This window comes from Carcharodon carcharias, chromosome 31, assembly GCF_017639515.1.
Source record: "Carcharodon carcharias isolate sCarCar2 chromosome 31, sCarCar2.pri, whole genome shotgun sequence".
Taxonomy (NCBI): Eukaryota; Metazoa; Chordata; class Chondrichthyes; order Lamniformes; family Lamnidae; genus Carcharodon; species Carcharodon carcharias.
In genome coordinates this window covers 11,950,851-11,973,785 of record NC_054497.1, presented here as the reverse complement: position 1 = coordinate 11,973,785, position 22,935 = coordinate 11,950,851, and the positions used below count along the sequence as shown (strand labels likewise).

Here is a 22,935-nt window from a genome sequence, read left to right as displayed (position 1 = left end):
TGGTAGCATTCTTCCCAGAATCATTAGAGGATTGGAGATCGGCCAATATAACAACCTTATTCAAAAAGGGAGGGAGACAAAAAAACAGGTAACTATAGGCCAGTTAGCTTAACATCTGTCATTGGGAAAATGCTGGAGTCTATTATAAAGGAATAATAATAATAGCAGAGCACTTAGAAATACATAATCTGATCAAGCAGCATCAGCATGGCTTCATGAAGGGGAAATCATGCCAAACAAATTTATTAGAAGTCTTTGAGGAGGTGACAAACAGAATACATAAAGGGGAACCAGTGACGTAATATATTTGGATTTCCAAAAGGTGTTTGATAAGCTACCACCGATAAGGCTACTTAATAAGATAAGAGCCCATGGTGGATAGAGGATTGGCTAACTAATAGAAGACAGAGAGTTGGGATAAGGGGGCATTTTCAGTGCGGCAACCTGTAATTAGTGGAGTGCCACAGGGATCAGTGCTGGGGCCACAATTATTTACTATATATGTTAATGGCTTAGATGAGGCAAGTGAATGTACTATCGCCAAGTTTGCGAATTACACAAAAATAGGTGGGAAGTCAAGTGGTGAGGATTACACAAAAAGTCTACAGAAGGATATAGACAGGTTAAGTGAGTGGGCAAAAACTTGGTAGATGGAATATAATGTGGGAAAATGTGAGGTTATGCACTTTGGCAGGAAGAATAGAGGAGCTGAATATTATTTAAATGGAGAAAGACTGCAGAAAGCTGCAGCACAGAAGGATTTGGGGGTCCTCGTGCATGAATCCCAAAAACCTGACATACAAGTTCAACAGGTAATAGGGAAGGCAAATGGAATGTTGGCCTTTATTTCAAAGGGAATGGAATATAAAAATAAGGAAGTCTTGCTAAAACTATACACAGTACTAGTTAGACCACATGTAGAATACTGTGAACAATTCTGGTCCCCTCATCTAATGAAAGATATATTGACATTGGAGTCAGTCCAGAGAAGGTTTACTAAGTTGATCCTGGGTATGGAGTGATTTTCTTATGAGGAGTGGTTGAGTAGGTTGGGCCTGCACTCATTTGGAGTTTAGAAGAATGAGAGGCGACCTTATTGTAACATATAAGATTCTTAGGGGGATTGAAAGGGTAGATGCTGAGAGGTTGTTTCCCCTTGAGGGAGAATCTAGGATCAGAGGGCATAATCTCAGAGTAAGGGGTCACCCATTTAAAACAGAGATGAGGAGGAATTTCTTCTCTTCGAGGGTAGTCAACCTGTGGAATTCTTTACCGCAGAGGACTGTAGGGGTTGGGTCATTAAGTATATTCAAGGCTGAGACAGACAGATTTTTAATCAGTAAGGGAACCAAGGGTTATGGGGAAAAGCAGGAAAGCGGAGTTGAGGATTATCAGATCAGCCATGATCTCATTGAATGGCGGAGCAGACTCGATGGGCCGAATGGCCTACTTCTGCTCCTACGTCTTATGGTCTTCCTCACACTGTCACTCAGTAACCTCTCTCCTCACAGTGCCCTGTGTTACTGACTATCTCTACTGATGTTAATCTAGCTCCCTCACACCGAAAGTCAGTAACCCCTCTCCCTCCAGCACCCTGTGTTACTGACTATATCTTTATTGATGTTAATCCAGCTCCCTCACACTGTTGCTCAGTAACCCCTCTCCCCCCAGCACCCTGTGTTACTGACTGTATCTCTGTTGATGTTAATCCAGCTCCCTCCCATTGTCACTCCGTAACTCTCTACCCCAGCACCCTGTGTTACTGACTGTATCTATATTGACGTTAATCCAGCTCCCTCACACTGTCACTCAGTAACTCTGTACCCCCAGCACCCTATGTTACTGACTGTATCTCTATTGATGTTAATCCAGCTCCCTCACACTGTTGCTCAGTAACCCCTCTCCCCCCAGTACTCTGTGTTACTGACTGTATCTCTGTTGATGTTAATCCAGCTCCCTCCCATTGTCACTCAGTAACTCTCTACCCCAGCACCCTGTGTTACTGACTGTATCTCTGTTGATGTTAATCCAGCTCCCTCCCATTGTCACTCCGTAACTCTCTACCCCAGCACCCTGTGTTACTGACTGTATCTCTGTTGATGTTAATCCAGCTCCCTCACACTGTTGCTCAGTAACCCCTCTCCCCCCAGCACCCTGTGTTACTGACTGTATCTCTGTTGATGTTACTCCAGCTCCCTCCCACTGTCACTCAGTAACTCTGTACCCCCAGCACCCTATGTTACTGACTGTATCTCTGTTGATGTTAATCCAGCTCCCTCCCATTGTCACTCCGTAACTCTCTACCCCAGCACCCTGTGTTACTGACTGTATCTATATTGACGTTAATCCAGCTCCCTCACACTGTCACTCAGTAACTCTGTACCCCCAGCACCCTATGTTACTGACTGTATCTCTATTGATGTTAATCCAGCTCCCTCACACTGTTGCTCAGTAACCCCTCTCCCCCCAGTACTCTGTGTTACTGACTGTATCTCTGTTGATGTTAATCCAGCTCCCTCCCATTGTCACTCAGTAACTCTCTACCCCAGCACCCTGTGTTACTGACTGTATCTCTGTTGATGTTAATCCAGCTCCCTCCCATTGTCACTCCGTAACTCTCTACCCCAGCACCCTGTGTTACTGACTGTATCTCTGTTGATGTTAATCCAGCTCCCTCACACTGTTGCTCAGTAACCCCTCTCCCCCCAGCACCCTGTGTTACTGACTGTATCTCTGTTGATGTTACTCCAGCTCCCTCCCACTGTCACTCAGTAACTCTGTACCCCCAGCACCCTATGTTACTGACTGTATCTCTGTTGATGTTAATCCAGCTCCCTCCCATTGTCACTCCGTAACTCTCTACCCCAGCACCCTGTGTTACTGACTGTATCTATATTGACGTTAATCCAGCTCCCTCATGCTGTTACTCCGTAACTCTCTCCCCAGCATTCCTTGTGTTTTTAAGAAGTTGGGAACTTACAGTCACATGATGAACCAGAGCAGACAGGCGCAGTCACAATGAGTCCTTACCTGCAGTGTATGACAGTTGGGCCTTGCTGATTCATGTTCAGGTGATGCTGAATTAGTTTGTGGAATGCTATCAGTTTCTCTGTGGTGTCGGGTACGCCATGATCTGGCCAGGCAGTGAATTGAAAGTGTGAGATTGAGCGTATCTCCGAGGACCCATCCTATCCAGAGAAGGCAGAGGTTTAGTCTCCTTTCCCTTTAATTCTCATCCTTCCTCTCCGGAAGGCACTCCCCCCACAATGTAACAAGCTCCATTGGGACTTACCTCGCTCAAACACCCATCTCACATGTGTACCCAGACTAAGAAAGTCTGATGGGATTTTCCACCACATGTGGGACCCAGCTAGACCCAATCCTCAATCCCTGTTCCAACATTCAATGGCTGACCTGTGACCTAATTCCATATATCCCTCCTCTTTTCCCCATATACTTTCATACCATCTCTTAATCTGAGATTTTGGTTAAGAATTTACAACTGACCTAGCATCAATTGTTATTTGCGGAAGAGAGTCCCAAACTTCTCCCAAACTTTGTGTGGAGAGGTGTTTCCTAATTTCACTCCTGAATGATTGGGCTCTAATTTATCCCACTCCCCAGACAGGGCAAATAACTTCTCTCTGTACTTTTACAAACTTCAGTCAAATCACTTAATCTTCTAAATTCTAACCTTAGTTTCAGTAGTCTCTGCTGATAATTTGACCCTTGGAGATCATGTGTCATTTTAGTAAATCTATGCTTCTCCTAGGGAGGGAGTTCCAGGATTTTGACCCAGCGACAGTGAAGGAACGGCGGTTTATTTCTGAGTTGGGATGGCAAGTGGCTTGGAGGGGGACTTCCAGGCGGTGGTGTTCCCATGTATAAGTTGCCCTTGTCCTTCTAGACATTGAGGGGCTGGAATGTGCGGTCAAAGGAGCCTTGGTAAGTTCCTGCAGTGCATCTTGTAGATGATACACACTGCTGCTACTGTGCATCAGTGGTGGAGGGAGTGAATGTTGAAGGTGATGGGGTGTCAATCAAGCGGGTTGCTTTGTTCTGGATGGTGTTGAGCTTCTTCAGTGTTGTTGGAGCTGCACTCACCCAGGCAAGTGAAGAGTATCCCATCACACTCCAGATTTGAGCCTTGTAGATGGTGGACAGGCTTTGGGGAGTCAGGAGATGAGTTACTCTCTGTAGAATTCCCAGCATTTTCCCTGCTCTTGTAGCCACAGTATTTATATGGCTGGTTCAGTTAAGTTTCTGGTCAATGGAAATCCCCAGGATGTTGATAGTGGGTAATTCAGTGATGATAATTTCATTGAATGTCAAGGGGAGATGTTTAGATTCTCTCCTGTTCCTATTTCTTATGTTCTAATAGACAAGGGAATCAAGGGTTATTGGGGTTAGATGGGAATGTGGAAATTGAAACACAAGAAGATCAGACATGATCTTATTGAATGGCGGGGCAGGTTCTAGGGTCCGAATGGTCTACTTCTGTTCCTATTTCTTATGTTCTTATGTTCTCTTTTTTGGAGATGGCTATTGTCTGGCACTTGTATGCTGTGACTGGTGCTATTGCACAAGCATAAGTCAACAACAATATCGTATAATGCAGCCACTTGGATGGTGGTACTGGATGGATCATGATCTTTCTGGCACATCCTAAGATTTCCCACCTTTTTGATACTGAAATTTCTGAGGGTCCACTCGCTTTGGATGGTCTCTGAGGTGACTGTCACTGTGATGTCTCCATAGGTACAGGGCGTGTAATCCAGCGGCCAATAGTGTTCGCATTTGACCTGGAACCAGAATATGTTTAAGAGGGCTTCATCAAAATAATCACATAAGGTTACATAAGATATACAGCACAGAAACAGGCCATTCGGCCCAACCAGTCCCTGCTGGTGCTTAAGCTCCACTCGAGCCTCCTACCATCTTTCCTCATCCAACTCTATCATCGTAACCCTCTATTCCCTCCTCCCTCATTTTCTTGTCTAGCTACCCCTTAAATATATCTATACTATTCACATCAAGCACTCCCTAGCCGGGATTTTCCGGTCCCGCAAACCTTTTGCTGATCCGTCAAATTTTTCATCCCAACTGCATCAATTCCCGCTGCAGGTGGGACCGGAAAATCCCAGCCCCTGTGGCAGCGAGTTCCATTCTCTGGGTAAAGAACTTTCTTCTGAATTCCCGATTGGATTTCTTGCTGACTACCCTATATTTATGGCCTCTAGCTATGCTCTTCCCCTCAAGGGAGAAACAATCTCTCTGTATCCACTTGATCAAAACCCTTCATAATTTTAATTTTTAAAAATTATTTTAATTTAAGCCTTTTTTTTTACCCCAAGAGAGACCCGGCCCTGTCAATCCTTTCCTGATATGTATACCCATGCATTTTCAGTAGTATCCATATAAATTTCTTTGTAAATACTGTAATAGTGTGACACACAAGGCTTCTGGAACAGAGGGACAAGGTGTCATCTTTGGGATCCTCCACTCAGCAAATCCCTGATAGTAACTGCGACCTGAGTGGTACACTTCTTGTCTCTGAGTCAGAAGGTATAGTGTTTGAATTCTACTCCAGGTGTCCGAGTGGGTGGAGACATAAGGCTCCATCTCTGAACTCTGGGTTGACATCCAATGGGATCCTCAAACCTGGTGGGTCTGGGTTAATCCCCACCTCACTGTATGGATTGTAGGAGCCCATAAATCCCTCCCACCTGTAGTGCTCAATGGTTCAATTGCTTTGTGTTTGATTGTGTGATCCTGGCAACAGATCCATGCTCCCTGCGTTTGATTGGTTAAGCCTGGGTGGGGACTCGGAGCAAAGTAGACAGACACCACAGAAGTTACTAGAAGCTAGAGCTGGGATAAGCATGACATTTTGTGATTGCAGAGATATTTTAAAACACTTGTAAATAAACCTGTTGCACATTTAGAAACTAGTGCCATCTGTGTATTTCTCTGAGATATTTCAAATATAAAACACTGCTCTCTTGGACTAATGCTCCTCTTGACTGGTATGATGTAGGGTCGCCAACTGTGATTAGAAGTATTCCTAGAGGTTTCATCGCATGACTTGCCTCCATGCTCCAACCATTAGTCGGCCAACACAACTATCCTTGTGACCTACTGCCTTCCTACGCCAGTTGGAAAGTAAAAAGACTCATTACCCAATCAGATGATGCTTGACCGTCAGCCGAATAGCCTTTTTCTCCCCCATTTTCAATATTTTTATATCTGATAAAGTGAAATATTCAAAGAAAATGGCTAAGAAAAATCTTTTTTCATATCCCGATGATTTTTCTCCAGTATTGCGCACTGTGGAGTCCTGGAGATTGATCTTCAATTCCTGGAGACTCCAGGCCAATCTCGTTTGAAGATGGTTATGACCATGGGAGGAATATTCATTTTGTGATCTGTCAGACTGTTAGTCAGATTAGGAATCCCTCTAGTATTTAATACAATTTTTGCTAGACAAAGTGTGAAGATACGAAGCAGCAACTGAGAGAGGCCTGGAGCTTCTCAGAGAAGGGTGGGCTCAAGCGAGTTATAGCAACTAATTTCTCAGGACGATTCACTCCATCTCCTTGCCCTCAGCATATAAGTCAGGGTTTTGTACACTTGTAGAGACTTGGGAGATGGGAAGACGGATACCTTTAAAATTGAGAGTCCCTCCCGGTTTTGTGGGCTTGCGCCTCACAACGGGCACATTGAGAGTGTCTTCATTCAGTGTGCGAGCTCGAGTCTCAGCTGAACCCCACTCCATTTACAAAAACAACGGCTCTCAAGTGCAACCCCGGTTTAAGACCAGTGACTTTGCTGTTCAAGACCGAGCTATGCGCAACTGACATAGCAACCCTGGCCAATGACACTGGCTGTTTAATACTTCTTGCCCATGCAAACAGACAGAGACAGGATTGTTATCCTCATGATCTGGAATGGACTCCAAGCGCAGGTGAAAAACCAGAGTTCCCATCCCTGCGCTAGCTAGACAGCTGGTTTCAGTTTGTGACCAGTCCGGTTCAAACTGAGAATCGGGGACTCACCCGAGTTACTTCCACACAGTTTGTCAGCATCACAATGACCTTCGATTTCTGCTCCCAAATCATTCGCCAGAAATCGGCCACTGTGTTTGGCAGGGGCCCCTGGGCAGCGATGAACTCCTTGTTGGACCTGTAACTCTACAAATAACCAACGGGAAAGAGAATTATAAACAGGAACCTTTGGAACAAAATAAAAATCACTGAGGGTCAGGGTATCATCCTGGCTGGAATCTGGCGGGATGGATATTTAGAAAGGGAGGGGAAGAGGGGAGAGGGTAGGGAGTACCCATAATGTTCACCCACTATCCCCATGCACACCAGTGCCCATTATGTCCCACCCAAAAACTCTGCAAAACCAACACCAGCTACCCTGGGTAAGGCAGTAAACAGAGCTGAGACAATGGTGGAAATTGACATCGCTCTCTAATGCCAACTAATATGTGACTGGCGGAGACCAACTGGTGCGTGACGAATAATGCTCTTGGATGAGCAAGAAAGTGCATTCAATGCGTGGGAATTAAGCAAAAGAAAGACATCAAAATAGAGACCCAAATAATAGCCCCTAAAATTCAGTTTCTGTTTCAATAAGGCTAGGATGATTCTTTTGAATGCATCCTTAGGGTGTGGCCCTCACTGGCAAAGCTGGCACTTATTGCCCATTCTGATTTACAGCTAAGGTGGTGGTAGATTGTCTTCTTGAACCATTGTAGTCCACAGTGCTGTTAGGGAGAGAGTTCCAGGATTTTGACCCAGCGACAGTGAAGGAACGGCGATATAGTTCCAAGTCAAGATGGTGTGTGGCTTGGAGGGGAGCTTGTATGTGGGTGTTCCCATGCATGTTGCCTTTGTCCTTCTAGGTGGCAGCGGTCACAGGTTGGAGAGGAACCTTGGCTAGTTACTGCAGTGTATCTTGCACAAGGAACACACTGCTGCCACTGTGGGGTGGAGGGAGTTGATGTTTAAGGTAGTGGATGGGGTGCCAATCAAGCGGGCTGCTTTGCCCTGTATGATGTGAAGCTTCTTGAGTGTTATTGGAGCTGCACTCATCCAGGCAAGTGGAGAGTATTCCATCACACTCCTGACTTGTGCCTTGTAGATGGTGGACAGGCTTTGGGGAGTCAGGAAGTGAGTTACTCAGTGCAGAATTCCCAGCCTCTGACTTGCTCTCGTGCCACAAGATTTATATGGATGGTCCAGTTCAGATTCTGGTCAATGGTAACTTTCAGGAAGTTGATAGTGGGGGATTCAGTGATGGTATTGCCATTGAATGATAAGGAGAGATGGTTAGATTCTATTTAAATTTATGCGCTCAATGAAAGACCTGATATCTTTCCTCATTCTGGCATCCATTAAGTTTAGTAATAAGCCCTTTAAATTCACAGTAAGTTCTCTGATATCTTCCTTATGTGACTGTTTGGGGTCAGGGTTGCCTTGGCTACAGAAGCATATCCTTTCTTAATCTTTAGTATGCAACACTTACAGGCATGTAATTTGCATTGATGTAATCGGATGTGCTGCTCTCTAGCTGAGGAATGAGTTTAACTCTGGATGCATCATCTGAAAGAACCAAGGCAGGGAAAATATTGTCAATAAAATGATTGTCTATCCGCATGACAGCAGGAAACTCCGTCTGTAACATAGCAACACAATTCAGGCCCAGGCTGCCTCTCGCTCACATCCATCTGTTGTGTTTTATTAACATATGAAAATGTTGGACAGAGAGCGAAAGAGCCACAAAGTCCTTCCCTTTCAGCCATCATGCAACTAAGTAACGTGACCCTCCCCCTGCAGTATTCCCCATCCACATGTTTCTGAGGAGGGGGCAAAAAAACCCCAGAATTTTAAGTTGGCTATGGAGTTGGATGATCAGCCATGATCATGATGAAGGCGGAGCAGGTTCGAAGGGCCGAATGGCCTATTCCTGCTCCTATTTTCTATGCTTCTCTGTTTAAAAAGCCTAAGAATGAAAAGTTCAGGGAAATTCCTCTCCAACCCCAAAAGTGAATAAAAATGTGATCCAGGAGGTAAGCATGACCACAATGGTACATTACCCAACATCCCATGGACCATCTGTACAGAGTAATATCAGCTTAGAGTCACAGAGTCATTATGGCACAGAAGGAGGCCATTCGGTCCATCAACTCCATACCAGGTCTCTGTAGAGCAACCCAGTCAGTCCCATTTCCCTGCTCTATCCCTGTAGCCCTGCAAGTTTGTTTCCCTCAAGTGTCCATCCAATTTCCTTTTGAAATCATTGATCATCTCCACCTCCACCCCCCTCCTGGGCAGTGAGTTCCAGGTCACCACTCGCTGTGTGAAAAAGTTGTTCCTCACATCTCCCCTGCATCTCTTAGCCAAAATCTTAAACCTGGGTCCTCTTAGCCTTTGTATCATCAGCCAACAGGAACAGCTTTTCTTTGTCCAACTTATCCAAACCTGTCCTACTCTTCTATGCCTCGATCAAATCTCCCCTCAATCTCCTTTGGCCCAAGGAGAACAATTCCAGTTCCTCCAACCTAAACATGTAGCTAAAATCCCTCATCCCTGGAAGCATTCTGGCACATCTCCCCTGCACTCTCCCAAGGACTTTCAGATCCTTCCTCCAGGAACTCATCCACCTCCTTTTGGAGTGTATGTATCCATTGCATGAGCCACAAACCAGTTCCAAAGGTCAAAAACCCTGAAACGTTAACTCTGTTTCTCTCTCCACAGATGGTGCCTGACCTGCTGAGTATTTCCAGCAGTTTTGGTTTTTATTTCTGGTTTCTAACATCCATGCATGCCTTAGTTACTTACATGGTAGGACATTAGTGTATCGATTCTTTCTTTTGTTGTCCACAAGCAGGGCAGCTTCCACCGACTGTTCTACCCCCACCATACTCAGACTCTGTGGTTCATGAATAGGAGAGCGGTTATTGATCAGTCTCTGGCTGAAGGATCTACATGTACCGCACTCCAATTCTAATTCTACTCCGCACTCACCGTGGCCTCACTTTACTGGGAGGACGAACCCAGCAGTGTGTTCTTCACACACCATTGGTACATCAAACTCATCTATATGGAGAACTGATTGTAACACAGGGAACACAGCACATTTTCCAGCGCCAAGATTGAACATTCCAAATATAAAGTGCAAACCCAGTCCTCTGACTCTCTCCGTACCTGGTATTCTTCGGCAAAGCCAAAATCTGTGTCAGCGTGCTTTCTCTGAAAGTAATCCTCATATTCACTAACCGGAACAGGCCTGGAGAACAAAACAAAGTGACGGTGAAAACTGCTTAATAGATACATTACAGAAGTCGTTTGGTAGTACAGAACTTGCGTAGCGCTGAAAAATACGTTGAAGCTTTTCATTTTGCACTCATCAGGACACTCGCAAGAATATCAAACGTAAAGGGAACAACAATTTATACTTCATGAGAAGAGAGTGCTGATTGGTTGGCAAGTGGACTCTGATGAGTAGAGGTGCTGTCAAGGAGAATGCACCAGTTGACTGATGGCTCACAGTCAACTACATTGTTTGTTTAAATTCACACCAGGCAGGCTGGCTGATTGGTTTGACATGTGTCTTTTTTCAGGGATAAAGAGTGTTGTGGAAAAACAGGAGTGAACACTCAGACCCTGGAGGCTTGTCCAGGAAGTTTTTATTAAAATCGTGATATTACGGAGAGCCTAGTTACATACAACGGAGCGAACCAGTCTCTCTGACTAACACCTCTTTACACACATAGATATAGCAAAAGGTTCGTGACAGAAACTTGGGCAATTACAATAGTTTCAAATGGCTTCAAAGGATAGTGATCAGTGTTAATGATTTAACGATTAGACAGGACAATGTCAATGGTTTAGCAAATAGACAGGACAATGTCAATGGTTTAGCAAGTAGACAGGACAATGTCAATGGTTTAGCAAATAGACAGGACAATGTTGATGGTTCAGCAAATAGATAGTGTTAATGGTTACATATCCTGGGCAATGCACACACAATAGTTTTTTTCCTCTTAGATTTTGCCACCGTATCTGACATCCAGAGCCCCTTAGTCTGGGAAGGTAGCACTGGACCTTTGATTTGCTAATTTACGTGCTGGCTGTGTGACTGTTTGGGGACATTCTACAGTAATTTCATTATACGTGGATTTTAAGTTTATTTCTCTCACAAGTATAGATGTATTTTATTCTTCCACACAGAGACACTCTTAATGGGGAGCTTTACTGGTGAGGGACACCTGCTATCAAGTGGCTCAGGTGGAGTAGTGTATGCACAAGGTTTGATTCTTGCTCTGGGCCAAGTTCAACTGATGTCAACCAGTGAGGCAATTGATTAGCCTTAGCTTTCCTGGGCTATGTAGTGGAGCCAGTGAATTTACCTGGTATAGACACGTGCCGAGGTCACAGATCAGGTTTGGAGTTGGCTGCAATGTCAACCACATTCACATTCCCTGATGACATTTGGGACGGGATTTTCCCGCAGGCTTCAGCATTAATGGTATGTTAACTATGCTGGCATGATACGCAGGTGAAGGGCATTGTTTAATTCAGTGCTTAGAGCACTTACAAAGAGTGATGAGGCTTGGCCTAAATAGCCAAGTGGTTATGGTACTGGGTTTGTAACCCTAAGATCAAGAGTTCAAATCTCACAATGGCAAACTATGAAACAATGTAACTTCATCTGAAACAGATGGAAACAGGTTTACTCAAAAAAAAGAGTATCAAGAGTTCAAATCTCACAATGGCAAACTATGGAACAATGTGACTTCATCTGAAACAGATGGAAACAGGTTTGTACTCGAAAGAGTATCAAGAGTTCAAATCTCACAATGGCAAACTATGAAACAACGTAACTTCATCTGAAACAGATGGAAATGGGTTTGTACTCGAAAGAGTTACAAAGAGTGACACTCAAAAGAGTTACAAATAGCCTCCAAAGAGTGACAGGGTAGGAAGCAGACTTATGTAATGCTGCATTCTGTGAATAAACCTATTATCGTGAAAAGTATTAGTGTCCACATTCATACTTTGCCAACTGGCTTGGAATCGAAATAACATTCGGGACCCCAACATCCAGACGGTGGGGCGGGGGGGGGGGGGTCTGCACTTGGCAGCAGTGGGACCAGCCCAGTGATTTCACTATTTAAGAATGGAGGTTTGTGGGGGTGAAAGGGGGATGTCGATGCTGCTGGCTCAATCACTGGGCTGGCAGTGCTGAAGCCATGGCCATGAGGTGGGTGCTGCTGAAGCAGTGCAGGAGTCGATAGGGCACCTCCATTTTGTGGTGACCTGGAACAGGTAAATCAAAAATGAAAAACCAGAGGGGCCAGGCTGGCAAGTCCCAATGGATGGCTCATTGGTGGAATGTTGGAGGGGTTGGGGGTAGGGGGTGACCTCCCCTATCTGTGGCCCCCTGCCCCATCGGATGACGCAGAGCGGCCACCTCTGAGAAGCTGGTGGCTGCTGCTCTGTTCCCTGCAAAATTCCGGCAGCCCGGAAAGATCGCCTCTGTGTCTCAGCCTGCCGCTGGCCAATTTCCTGACACGACTCCCTGCCACTTTCCCAGCCTCTCCCACTTCCCAGCCCAGCTTCCTGGGCCCGGGATAATCCTGCCTTTCACTTTCTGGGTGGACACAGGTGCAGGAGACTCATTTAGAGGGGGTGGATGGCAAGTTTAGTGAAACCAGGTTGTAGGATAGGAGTGTGAAAAGGAGGACAAGGGAGAGATTCCCCAACCTCTGCCCGTTTTGGCATTATAGCTCGTATATTGGCTTGTGTTTGCATCTTGCGCTCTGCCTACTGGATGGATGGGTTGGGTCAGATTCCTGGATTTGCTTTATGTCAGGACCAGTGGATATGCTTTGAGGGAAGCATGAGAGTGTTCAATCTCAGTTTGTATATTGGAAGCGTCAGGGACTGCGTTGAGGAAACGTGTCCGGGCACTGGCTGTGGGGAGTGCTGTAACTCTCAATATCTTAACCCCAGTTGGCACAATATACCTCCCTCTCTAACAGCACTGTGGGTGTACCTATAAACACAGGGACTGCAGCGGTTCAAGAAGGCAGCTCACCTCCACCTTCTCAAGGGCAATTAGGGATGGGCAATAAATGCTAGCCTAGCCAGTGACACCCACATCCCGTGAGAGAATAATAAAAAAAGAGCATTTCATCAATGTCATATTCTCAGGGACAGAATCCGTTAATGGGCTCACAGCCTTTTGATGAGTCACTTAAATCAATAATCAGGAACCGGGGTCAGACCAGGACATTTTTTTTTGACTTATTGAGGGGGGGCAAGAGCCTCCCTTCACCAAGAGTAACAGCACAAGAAAGGAACTTTCACCAGTCACTCGCTGAAACTTGGCTTCTTTGAAACAGCCTCAGATTTGGATAACACTAGGCTGCATTTGCTGCGGAGAGGAAATGCTGATGGGCCTTCTCTTTCATGCTTGTTCTTGCAACTCATTGCCACCAAAGAGGGCTGTAAGAACCAAACAGGGGTTGGGCAGAACTGAAGCAAAACTTCAGGTCACTAAAGTGGGATTTGAACTCATGATCTTTGCGTTACTAGTCCGGTACACTATGAACACTTGCTGAGGCAGTTACACCCTTAGCAAAAAGCTGTATGAGTTTTAGATTTCTCAGTAGAACAATGGCAAAACCTGCACTGATGACACGCCACACTGTAGAACAGCAGGTGAGATACTGTAGAGCCTGGTCTCACCACCCCACCCCCTTCACAAGAACTAAAATTGGAAGGATTCCTCCTTTGAATGAATCCAGCCATTGACCTGGACATAATTTGTCCAGCTGAGACTGAAGGCATTTTGACATTACTTACACTGGTTTTGGAGAAGCAGCGTTTTGCCACTTTGTGAGGTGGCTCAGGCTGCGATCCATTCTCTCCCTGGGTGATCAAGAAACCACGTGGCTGTTTTTTTTCCTCTGTGCAAGAGGTAAAGTGTCCTGAAAGCAGTCAGTGTCAGGGTGTAGGGGGGGTTGATATCAGCTGCAGATTTACACATTGGAAATAGCTTAATGATAGCACGGGGAGGGGGTTGCGGAGGGGGGGTGCGGATGGAAGGGAAGCTGCGAGCTGGGGAGGGGGACGGGTAATAGTCAGAACCATCAGGAATTAATTCCACTTACTTGATTTCTCTAGGAATTATGGTCATTGGTGAAAAGTCTGAATCTTGTTTCCTGGAACAAAATAGAAGAATTTACTAAAAAAAGATAATTGCTAAACTTAACTGTTAGCATGTGATGGAATTCAAGCTTTACCTTTCAAAGATCTCTGTCAATATGAATATCTCCCACATTGAGGGGCTGAATGGACTACTCGTGCTCCTGCTCTTCATTACTCATTATTCCCAGGCGCGACAAGCCTTAATCCACCCATGACAATATTGTATGGAATGTAAATCTCCCTCTACTCTGTCCCCGTCAAACACTCCCAGGACAGGTACAGCACGGGGTTAGATACAGAGTTAATCTCCCTCTACACCGTCTCCATCAAACACTCCCAGAACCAGTACAGCACGGGGTTAGATACAGAGTAAAGCTCCCTCTACGCTGTCTCCATCAAACACTCCCAGGACAGGTACAGCACGGGGTTAGATACAGAGTAAAGCTCCCTCTACACTGTCCCCATCAAACACTCCCAGGACAGGTACAGCACAGGGTTAGATACAGAGTAAAGCTCCCTCTACACTGTCCCCATCAAACACTCCCAGGACAGGTACAGCACAGGGTTAGATACAGAGTAAAGCTCCCTCTACACTGTCCCCATCAAACAGTCCCAGGACAGGTACAGCACAGGGTTAGATACAGAGTAAAGCCCCCTCTACACTGTCCCCATCAAACACTCCCAGGGCAGGTACAGCATGGGGTTAGATACAGAGTAAAACTCCCTCTACACTGTCCCCATCAAACACTCCCAGGGCAGGTACAGCACGGGGTTAGATACAGAGTAAAGCTCCCTCTACACTGTCCCCATCAAACACTCCCAGGACAGGTACAGCACAGGGTTAGATACAGAGTAAAGCCCCCTCTACACTGTCCCCATCAAACACTCCCAGGGCAGGTACAGCATGGGGTTAGATACAGAGTAAAACTCCCTCTACACTGTCCCCATCAAACACTCCCAGGGCAGGTACAGCACGGGGTTAGATACAGAGTAAAGCTCCCTCTACACTGTCCCCATCAAACACTCCCAGGGCAAGTACAGCACGGGGTTAGATACAGAGTAAAACTCCCTCTACACTGTCCCCATCAAACACTCCCAGGGCAAGTACAGCACGGGGTTAGATACAGAGTAAAACTCCCTCTACACTGTCCCCATCAAACACTCCCAGGACAGGTACAGCACGGGGTTAGATACAGAGTAAATCTCCCTCTACACTGTCTGTCCCCATCAGACACTCCCAGGACAGGTACAACACAGGGTTAGATACAGAGTAAAGCTCCCTCTACACTGTCCCCATCAAACACTCCCAGGACAGGTACAGCACGGGGTTAGATACAGAGTAAATCTCCCTCTACACTGTCTGTCCCCATCAGACACTCCCAGGACAGGTACAACACAGGGTTAGATACAGAGTAAAGCTCCCTCTACACTGTCCCCATCAAACACCCCCAGGACAGGTACAGCACGGGGTTAGATACAGAGTAAAGCTCCCTCTACACTGTCCCCATCAAACACTCCCAGGACAGGTACAGCATGGGGTTAGATACAGAGTAAAGCTCCCTCTACACTGTCCATCAAACACTCCCAGGACAGGTACAGCACGGGGTTAGATACAGAGTAAAGCTCCCTCTACACTGTCCATCAAACACTCCCAGGACAGGTACAGCACGGGGTTAGATACAGAGTAAATCTCCCTCTACACTGTCCCCATCAAACACTCCCAGGACAGGTACAGCACGGGGTTAGATACAGAGTAAATCTCCCTCTACACTGTCCCCATCAAACACTCCCAGGACAGGTACAGCACGGGGTTAGATACAGAGTAAAGCTCCCTCTACACTGTCCCCATCAAACACTCCCAGGACAGGTACAGCACGGGGTTAGATACAGAGTAAAGCCCCCTCTACACTGTCCCCATCAAACACTCCCAGGGCAGGTACAGCACAGGGTTAGATACAGAGTAAAGCTCCCTCTACACTGTCCCCATCAAACACTCCCAGGACAGGTACAGCACAGGGTTAGATACAGAGTAAAGCTCCCTCTACACTGTCCCCATCAAACACTCCCAGGACAGGTACAGCACGGGGTTAGATACAGAGTAAAGCTCCCTCTACACTGTCCATCAAACACTGCCAGAACTCACGTTTACAGCCATATTTCCTCTTTCTAACCTTAATGTCACCATTAGCACATTCCTTATCTAATTTCACCATCGTTAACACCCCTTTGTCCTTTTGTCTATGACATCTTTGGCAATCTCTCCGTTGCCTCCGCCTATCACTGGCCCCCTATCCATCTCCACCTGTCCCACCCCCTTTAACCAGCTTATATTTCACCTCACTTCTATATTTCCTCAGTTCTTATGAAGTGTCATACGGACTCGAAACATTATCTGTGCTCCTCTCTGCAGATGCAGTCAGACCTGCTGATTTTTTCCAGCTATTTTTATTTTGGTACAGCACAGGTTGGGTAGAGGGTAAAGCCCCCAACACATTGTCCAGCAATTAATCCTCTATCCATTTTAAAACAGCACCTCCTCCTGTACCAACAGGATATTATTCAGTGACCCTGCAGCATCACTTTTGAACTCAACTGACAACTTATTTCCATTTGGAAGGGATTTTGGATAGTATTGCACTATAGTTCTACACCCACTAAAAACTGGATTGAAAATGCTCCAAACTCCCATTTCACACAAGAATAATCCAATCAGCTGATAGAGGAGACCTTCAGTCATCAGCCTGGAATCCAAGATCCAGAGGCCAATCAATTGCATGACCCAGTCTGCTCAATGTTATTAATCAGTGGAAGGATGAGTTTGACTCTGATTCTGTGTCTTCTATCCTCACATCACTAAGTCCCTAGTCAGTGTCCATTAAACAGAAACACCTACCTCCATGGCAGTCTTCCGTTGATGATGAAAAGCAACAACAAACCAATAAGGATCAGACACAGCAGAGAGCCTATGACCGCTCCAATGATAATGGCTGCACAGAACAAAAGATGGACAGTTAGCCTAAGGAACATACCCAGCAAATGCTTATCTGATAAACATAGGTGGGGAATGCCAATCATGACTAAGTATCAGTTAGGACACAGGGGAAAACTCCCCTTCTCATCTTTGAAGTAGTGCCGTGGGATCTTCTAAGTCCACCTGAGAGATACTGGTCAAAATTCTCGTCCAAAAAGATAGCACCAGCAACAATGGCAGGAATACAGTGCGACAATCAAGTGAGTGAGCTGGGGCGAGCTGGATTGAATATAAATTTTTTCATTTTTATATTTTTTTTATTTGTTCACGGGATGTGGGCATCGCTGGCTAGACCAGCATTTATGGGCCATCCCTAAGTGCCCTTGAGAACTGAATGACTTGCTAGAACATTTCAGAGGGTAGTTAAGAGTCAACCACATTGCTGTCGGCCTGGACTCACATGTAAGGCAGACTAGGCAAGGATGGCAGACTTCCTTCCCTAAAGGACATTAGAGAGGCAGGTAGGTTTTTATGACAATTGTCATGCTCTAGATTGTTCTTAGATTTTTATTTTAACTAATTGATTTTTTTTTTAATTGAATTTAAATTCCATCAATGAACCCAAATCCCCAAAACGTTAGCCTGGACCACTGGACGCCTAATCCAGTGACATTACTGCTGCACCATCATCTCCCCTTGCAAAAGCGAATGAAATTCTCACCCCTGTTACAGTTAGATCTGTGGCCCCATTGGTCTAAAGAAGAGAAACCTTGCAGCCCACTGGTTCTCCTTTTCCTCTTCAATTTGCTCTTCACCTTCCCCGGAGATGTTGACTCTTACTGGGGTACACGGACAATCACCACTTGGCTGGGCTGCTTAGCAAGAACAGGCTACCAGAACCCAGTAAAGGGACACACGTCTGCAATGGGGGAGAAACTTTAGATCCAGAATACTCACGTGTTTTTTCAGTCTGACATTGCCGATGCACCATCTCGCTGTAAGCCCGGCCAGCTTGTGTGTAGATGTGGACTGTGTATATACGCGCAGGCTGCAAGTTTCTAATTGTCAGGGAATTCTTGTTCCTACCGATGGTCTGGGCTCTCAGCAGCTGGTCTCCATCGTACAAAGAGATGTTAAATCCGGTGAAGTGGCCCATTGGTTTGGTCCATTGCACATTAATCATGTAGCCCGTGGACCAATCACAGTAAATTTCGGGGACGCTCGCAGGAACTGTAAAAGGGACAGAGAGAGATGACGCTGAGCGAGGTCCTCCCTTCAGTGATATGGGTTAAATATTACAAGCGAGGTGCAGTGAGTCTGTGTCAGCGACAATGGGAGCAATGAAAAACAGATCATTAAAATCAAATCCAGGAAGAAAGAATAACATTTATACAATAGACAGAAGAGAGTGCAGAGGGAAAGAGAGAGCTGGACGGCGAGAGAAGGGGATGGTGAGAGGGTAGGGGTGGTGGGAGATGGGGGCAGTGAGCGTGGGGCGGCGGTGAGAGATGCGGGCAGCAGGGGGGGGAGTGTGGTGAGGGGGGGGGCGCAAGAGAGGGGGGCAGGGGGGCAGCGAGAGAAGGGGTGGCGAGAGATGGGACAGCAAGAGAAGGGAGGCAGTGAGAGAGAGGGAGGCTGTGAGAGAGAGGGTGGCTGTGAGTGAAGGGATGGCAAGGGGGGGCCACAAGAGCGGGGCGGGGGGCAACAAGAGAAGGGGCAGTGAGAGGTGGCGGGGGGCGGCGAGAGAGGAGACAGTGAGAGAAGGGGGCAGTGAGAGAGGAGGTGGTGAGAGAGGGGGATGAGAGAAGGGGAGTGAGAGAAGGGGAGTGAGGGGGATTGATAGAAGAGGGGGTCACAGGTGGGGGAGATGTCGGGAGGCGATGAGGGGGCAAGGGAGGCGGGGGGGGTGGAGAGAGGGAGAGATGGCTTGGTCTCTATCAGTGTCTGCCTGATAGGGTGGTGGAAACTAATTCAATATTAACTTTCAAAAAGGAATTAAATACATAAATGAAAATAAAAAATCTTCAGGGCAGTGGAGAAGGAGCTGGCGATCGGGAATAATCAGATAGCTCTTTCAGAGAGTTGACAACCTGATGGGATAATTGGTCGTCTTCTGTGTTATATGATTGCAATAATTAAACATTCTCCTTACAGACCACTGGGCAAACCCATGGACTGTTTCTGTTCTAATCTCTGTGTAATTTACTCTATCCCAGGAGAGCATCGATACGCTGTCCAAGATACTGTCCCTTTAAGGAATGTCTTGGATAACATTCTCAGGTACACACAGTGTCCTCTCAGTCATCACCGATCCCAGTCTCGTGTTAAATCGTGGCCTAGATTAGATGCATAAGGAAGGCCGCCAACCCTCCAGGACTGGACTGGGGTCTCCAAGAATTGGAGATCAATCTCCAGGACACTGCTGTGTGCCACACTGGAGAAAAATCATCCGGACGTTAAGAAAGATTTTTATTTTCATTTTCTTTCAACATTTCACTTTACCAACTATAAAAATATTGAAAATGGGTTATAAAAAGGCCGTTTGGCTGATAGTCAAGCTTCATCCAATTGGCTAATGAGTCTTTTTGCTTTCCAATTGGTGTAGGAAGGCCATACGTCACAAGGATGGATGTGTTGGCCGACTAATGGCTGGAGTATGGGGGCGAGTCATGTGATGAGAACTCCAGGAACACATTTAATTACAGTTAACAACCCCAGGCCTATCACTGGGAACACAGTCACTCCGAGTTCTGTGAGGGAGAGAGAATGAGGGGGACTTGCATTTATATAGTGACCTCAGGATATCCCAGAGCACTTCTCAGCACTGTCCAGTGACTGTTGCGAGAAAATGTGTGTCCTTGGGTGTTAGTTGAGAACAGAATTAAATACTGTGCTGCCCCACCCCCGCCCCCAGTTTATATCGCACCCCAGGGTGGAGGGATTCCGCTTGGTATTCAGTCAGTCCTGGTGACGTGTGATAGGTTTCACTGAAGTTCAAGGAATCAGCTTTGACCCTGTATGTGTAGTCCAAGGCTCTCATATCATTGGGTGCGTTCCACTGCAACGTCAGAGAGTTTGTTGTCCTGCTGGTCACAGACAAAACAATGACTGGAGAAGGGTCTGTCAACAGATAGGTAGAGGTGGAGGGAGAGTTACTTAGTGTAAAATCACCTCCGCCCTGTAGATTTCATGGGAGGCTTTCATTGCTGCAATGAATGATGGGATAATACAGTCTCCATAGCACCATCTTGGTCTCCAACTTGACAGTAAGAACACAGCATGTAAATCTCTAGCTGAATGTGGGAGATAAGAAGCCAGCCAATAATTGGTCAGTTTTTAAAAAAATATTTTTTCGTGGGACGTGGGCACCAGCATTTGTTGCCCATTCCTAATTATCCTTGAACTGAGTGGCTGGCTAGGCCATTTCAGAGGGCAGTTAAGAGTCAGCCACATTGCTGTGGGTCTGGAGTCACATATAGGCCAGACCAGGTAAGGATGGCAGATTTCCTTCCCTAAAGGGCATTAGTGAACCAGATGGGTTTTTACAACAATTAATGATAGTTGTGTCATGAAACTATAATATTTTTCACAATATTATTGTCGGCTTATGGGTGCAAGTGTTGATGGTTCAATTAAATTCAAACTGATTTAATCAAATTGGAGTCAGATAGGTTGAAATTATCAAAAGAGTTAGGTGTAAAGCAGACTTTTGAAATGGAGATGGATAAGCTAGGATGAAGGTTCCACAGATAAGGTATGAATGAAATTTGCATTTTTAGGTAAGTGAAGGGATTGTTTGATTTTCAACGGGATGGTAGGATGTTTACAACTAACAATAACTTACCCCATTTATCCTATGTTTATTTTTGCCAAAAGGAAAGAGGCCATATTGACAACATGAAAGATTTTTATATTACGGGAGAAGTAAATTTCCGAAGACATGTAGAACAATGGGATTTTACACATTAAAGAGAGAGAATCGTATATAAAGAAGGATGGAAGGTTATGTGGGGTGTGGCCATGTAACATCTTGAAAGGTACACTGTGTATACCAGCCTTGGGGAAAACCCTCTCGCCACTTTATTAGAACTCTGCTTTGTCCAATAACTAAAGTTGTCTTAAAAATCCTTTAGAATTCCACTGTTGAGTGGGTGCATATGGTAACCTTGCTGGGTTGGCTATTTAAATTTAAAATCTGACCCTTGTTCTGCTATTAATACATTATGCTAGCTGACCTTTATGCCACTGTTAACATCTGCCTTAGTCTTTAACACTATCATTACCACTCCCTTTGTCTTTTGTCCACGACACCTTTGTCAAATCTTTCCTGAACTCCCACCTATCCCTGGCCTTCTAGTTTGCTCCACCTGCTCCACCCCCTCTTCAACAGTATAAAATCCATCACATATCTACCTCTCTTCCACTCTGAAAAAGCCATACGGACTCAAAACGTTAACTCTGTTTCTCTCTCCACAGATGCTGCCAGACCTGCTGAACTTTTCCAGCATTTTCTGTTCTTATTCCAATTCTCTCCTCTCTTGGCGCCCACATTCACACCTCCCAGTGACAGTCATTGGACAGTCACTCTGCCTCATTTTCTCCCCCATTTCACTACCAAGGCACTGAGGCTTATCACAACTAGTGTTCTGACTGAGATGGGGCAGAGTTAACGTGGGCCAGTTTGAGGCTGGTCCCTTCAGGTTTGCCTGACTCAGCCTGATGCAGACTTCACTCACTGTGTCACAGGGGGAGCGACTGACCAATTAAGAGATGGAGCGCAACTTACTTGTGGTGCCATCGACATTTGCAGGACATTGTGTTCTCAGGAGTGACTGACTTCACTGTCAGGTTATATTTGACCCCAGGTTTCAGGTCTGTTACTTGGAACATATTCTCTCCTCTCCCTGTGGAGTTGGTCCTAAAGAAAGCTCCAGTGTCACTTGTGACTGTAATATCATATGTGTAATCTAAGGCTCTTATATCAGTAGGCGCTGTCCATTTTGTTACCAGTGACTCTGTTGTCCTGTTCAGCACAGACAGACGAGTTACCAGAGAAGGATCGGTGAACAGAAAGGCAAAGAAAGAGTTAATTATTGGGAGACACCTTCTACTCTGTGTGTTCCTGTGACCAAGACAAAGTGTGTGCCATTCTTTGGTTTCTGCCTGTGGGGTTCACAATGGACATGCCCCAGGTGTGAGATTTTCTGTAAAGAGTCATGACTGAGGTACTAGGTCACATGCCTATCACATGGGGCAATGCCCCAATCTCAGGGCCGTACGAAGGGAGTGCTGCACTGCAGGTATGATGTGGTGGGCATTACGGAGACATGGCTGCAGGGGGATCAGGACTGGGAGCTAAATATCCAAGGATATACATCCTATCGAAAAGATAGACAGGTTGGCAGAGGGGGTGGGGTTGCTTTGTTAGTAAGAAATGAAATTAAATCGATAGCAAGAAACGACGTAGGGTCAGATGATGTAGAATCTGTGTGGGGAGAGTTGAGGAACTGCAAAGGTAAAAAAACCATAATGGGAGTTATGTAAGGCCTCCGAACAGTAGTCAGGATGTGGGGCACAAGATACACCAGGAGATAGAAAAGGTGTGTAAGAAAGGCAAGGTTACAGTGATCATGGGGGATTTCAATATGCAGGTAGACTGGGAAAATCAGGTTGGTAGTGGATCCCAAGAAAAGGAATTTGTGGAATGTCTACGAGATGGCTTTTTGGAGCAGCTTGTGG

General features: G+C 45.8%; 1 protein-coding gene across 4 annotated transcripts in view; it reads right to left on the bottom strand.

Moving 5' to 3' along the window:
- The window catches only part of ptprh (protein tyrosine phosphatase receptor type H), a 95,103-nt gene that overhangs the window by 10,444 nt on the left and 61,724 nt on the right, over positions 1 to 22,935 (bottom strand). For all 4 annotated transcript variants that reach the window (XM_041178112.1, XM_041178115.1, XM_041178114.1 and 1 more), the window contains 9 exons: positions 18,154 to 18,426; positions 17,119 to 17,212; positions 14,189 to 14,239; positions 10,215 to 10,296; positions 9,849 to 9,939; positions 8,533 to 8,609; positions 7,056 to 7,190; positions 4,680 to 4,802; positions 3,031 to 3,188 (listed from right to left, as the gene is read on the bottom strand). In XM_041178112.1, coding sequence (XP_041034046.1) covers positions 3,031 to 3,188; positions 4,680 to 4,802; positions 7,056 to 7,190; positions 8,533 to 8,609; positions 9,849 to 9,939; positions 10,215 to 10,296; positions 14,189 to 14,239; positions 17,119 to 17,212; positions 18,154 to 18,426 — 1,084 coding nt within the window. The remainder of the gene's footprint in view (positions 1 to 3,030; positions 3,189 to 4,679; positions 4,803 to 7,055; positions 7,191 to 8,532; positions 8,610 to 9,848; positions 9,940 to 10,214; positions 10,297 to 14,188; positions 14,240 to 17,118; positions 17,213 to 18,153; positions 18,427 to 22,935) is intronic.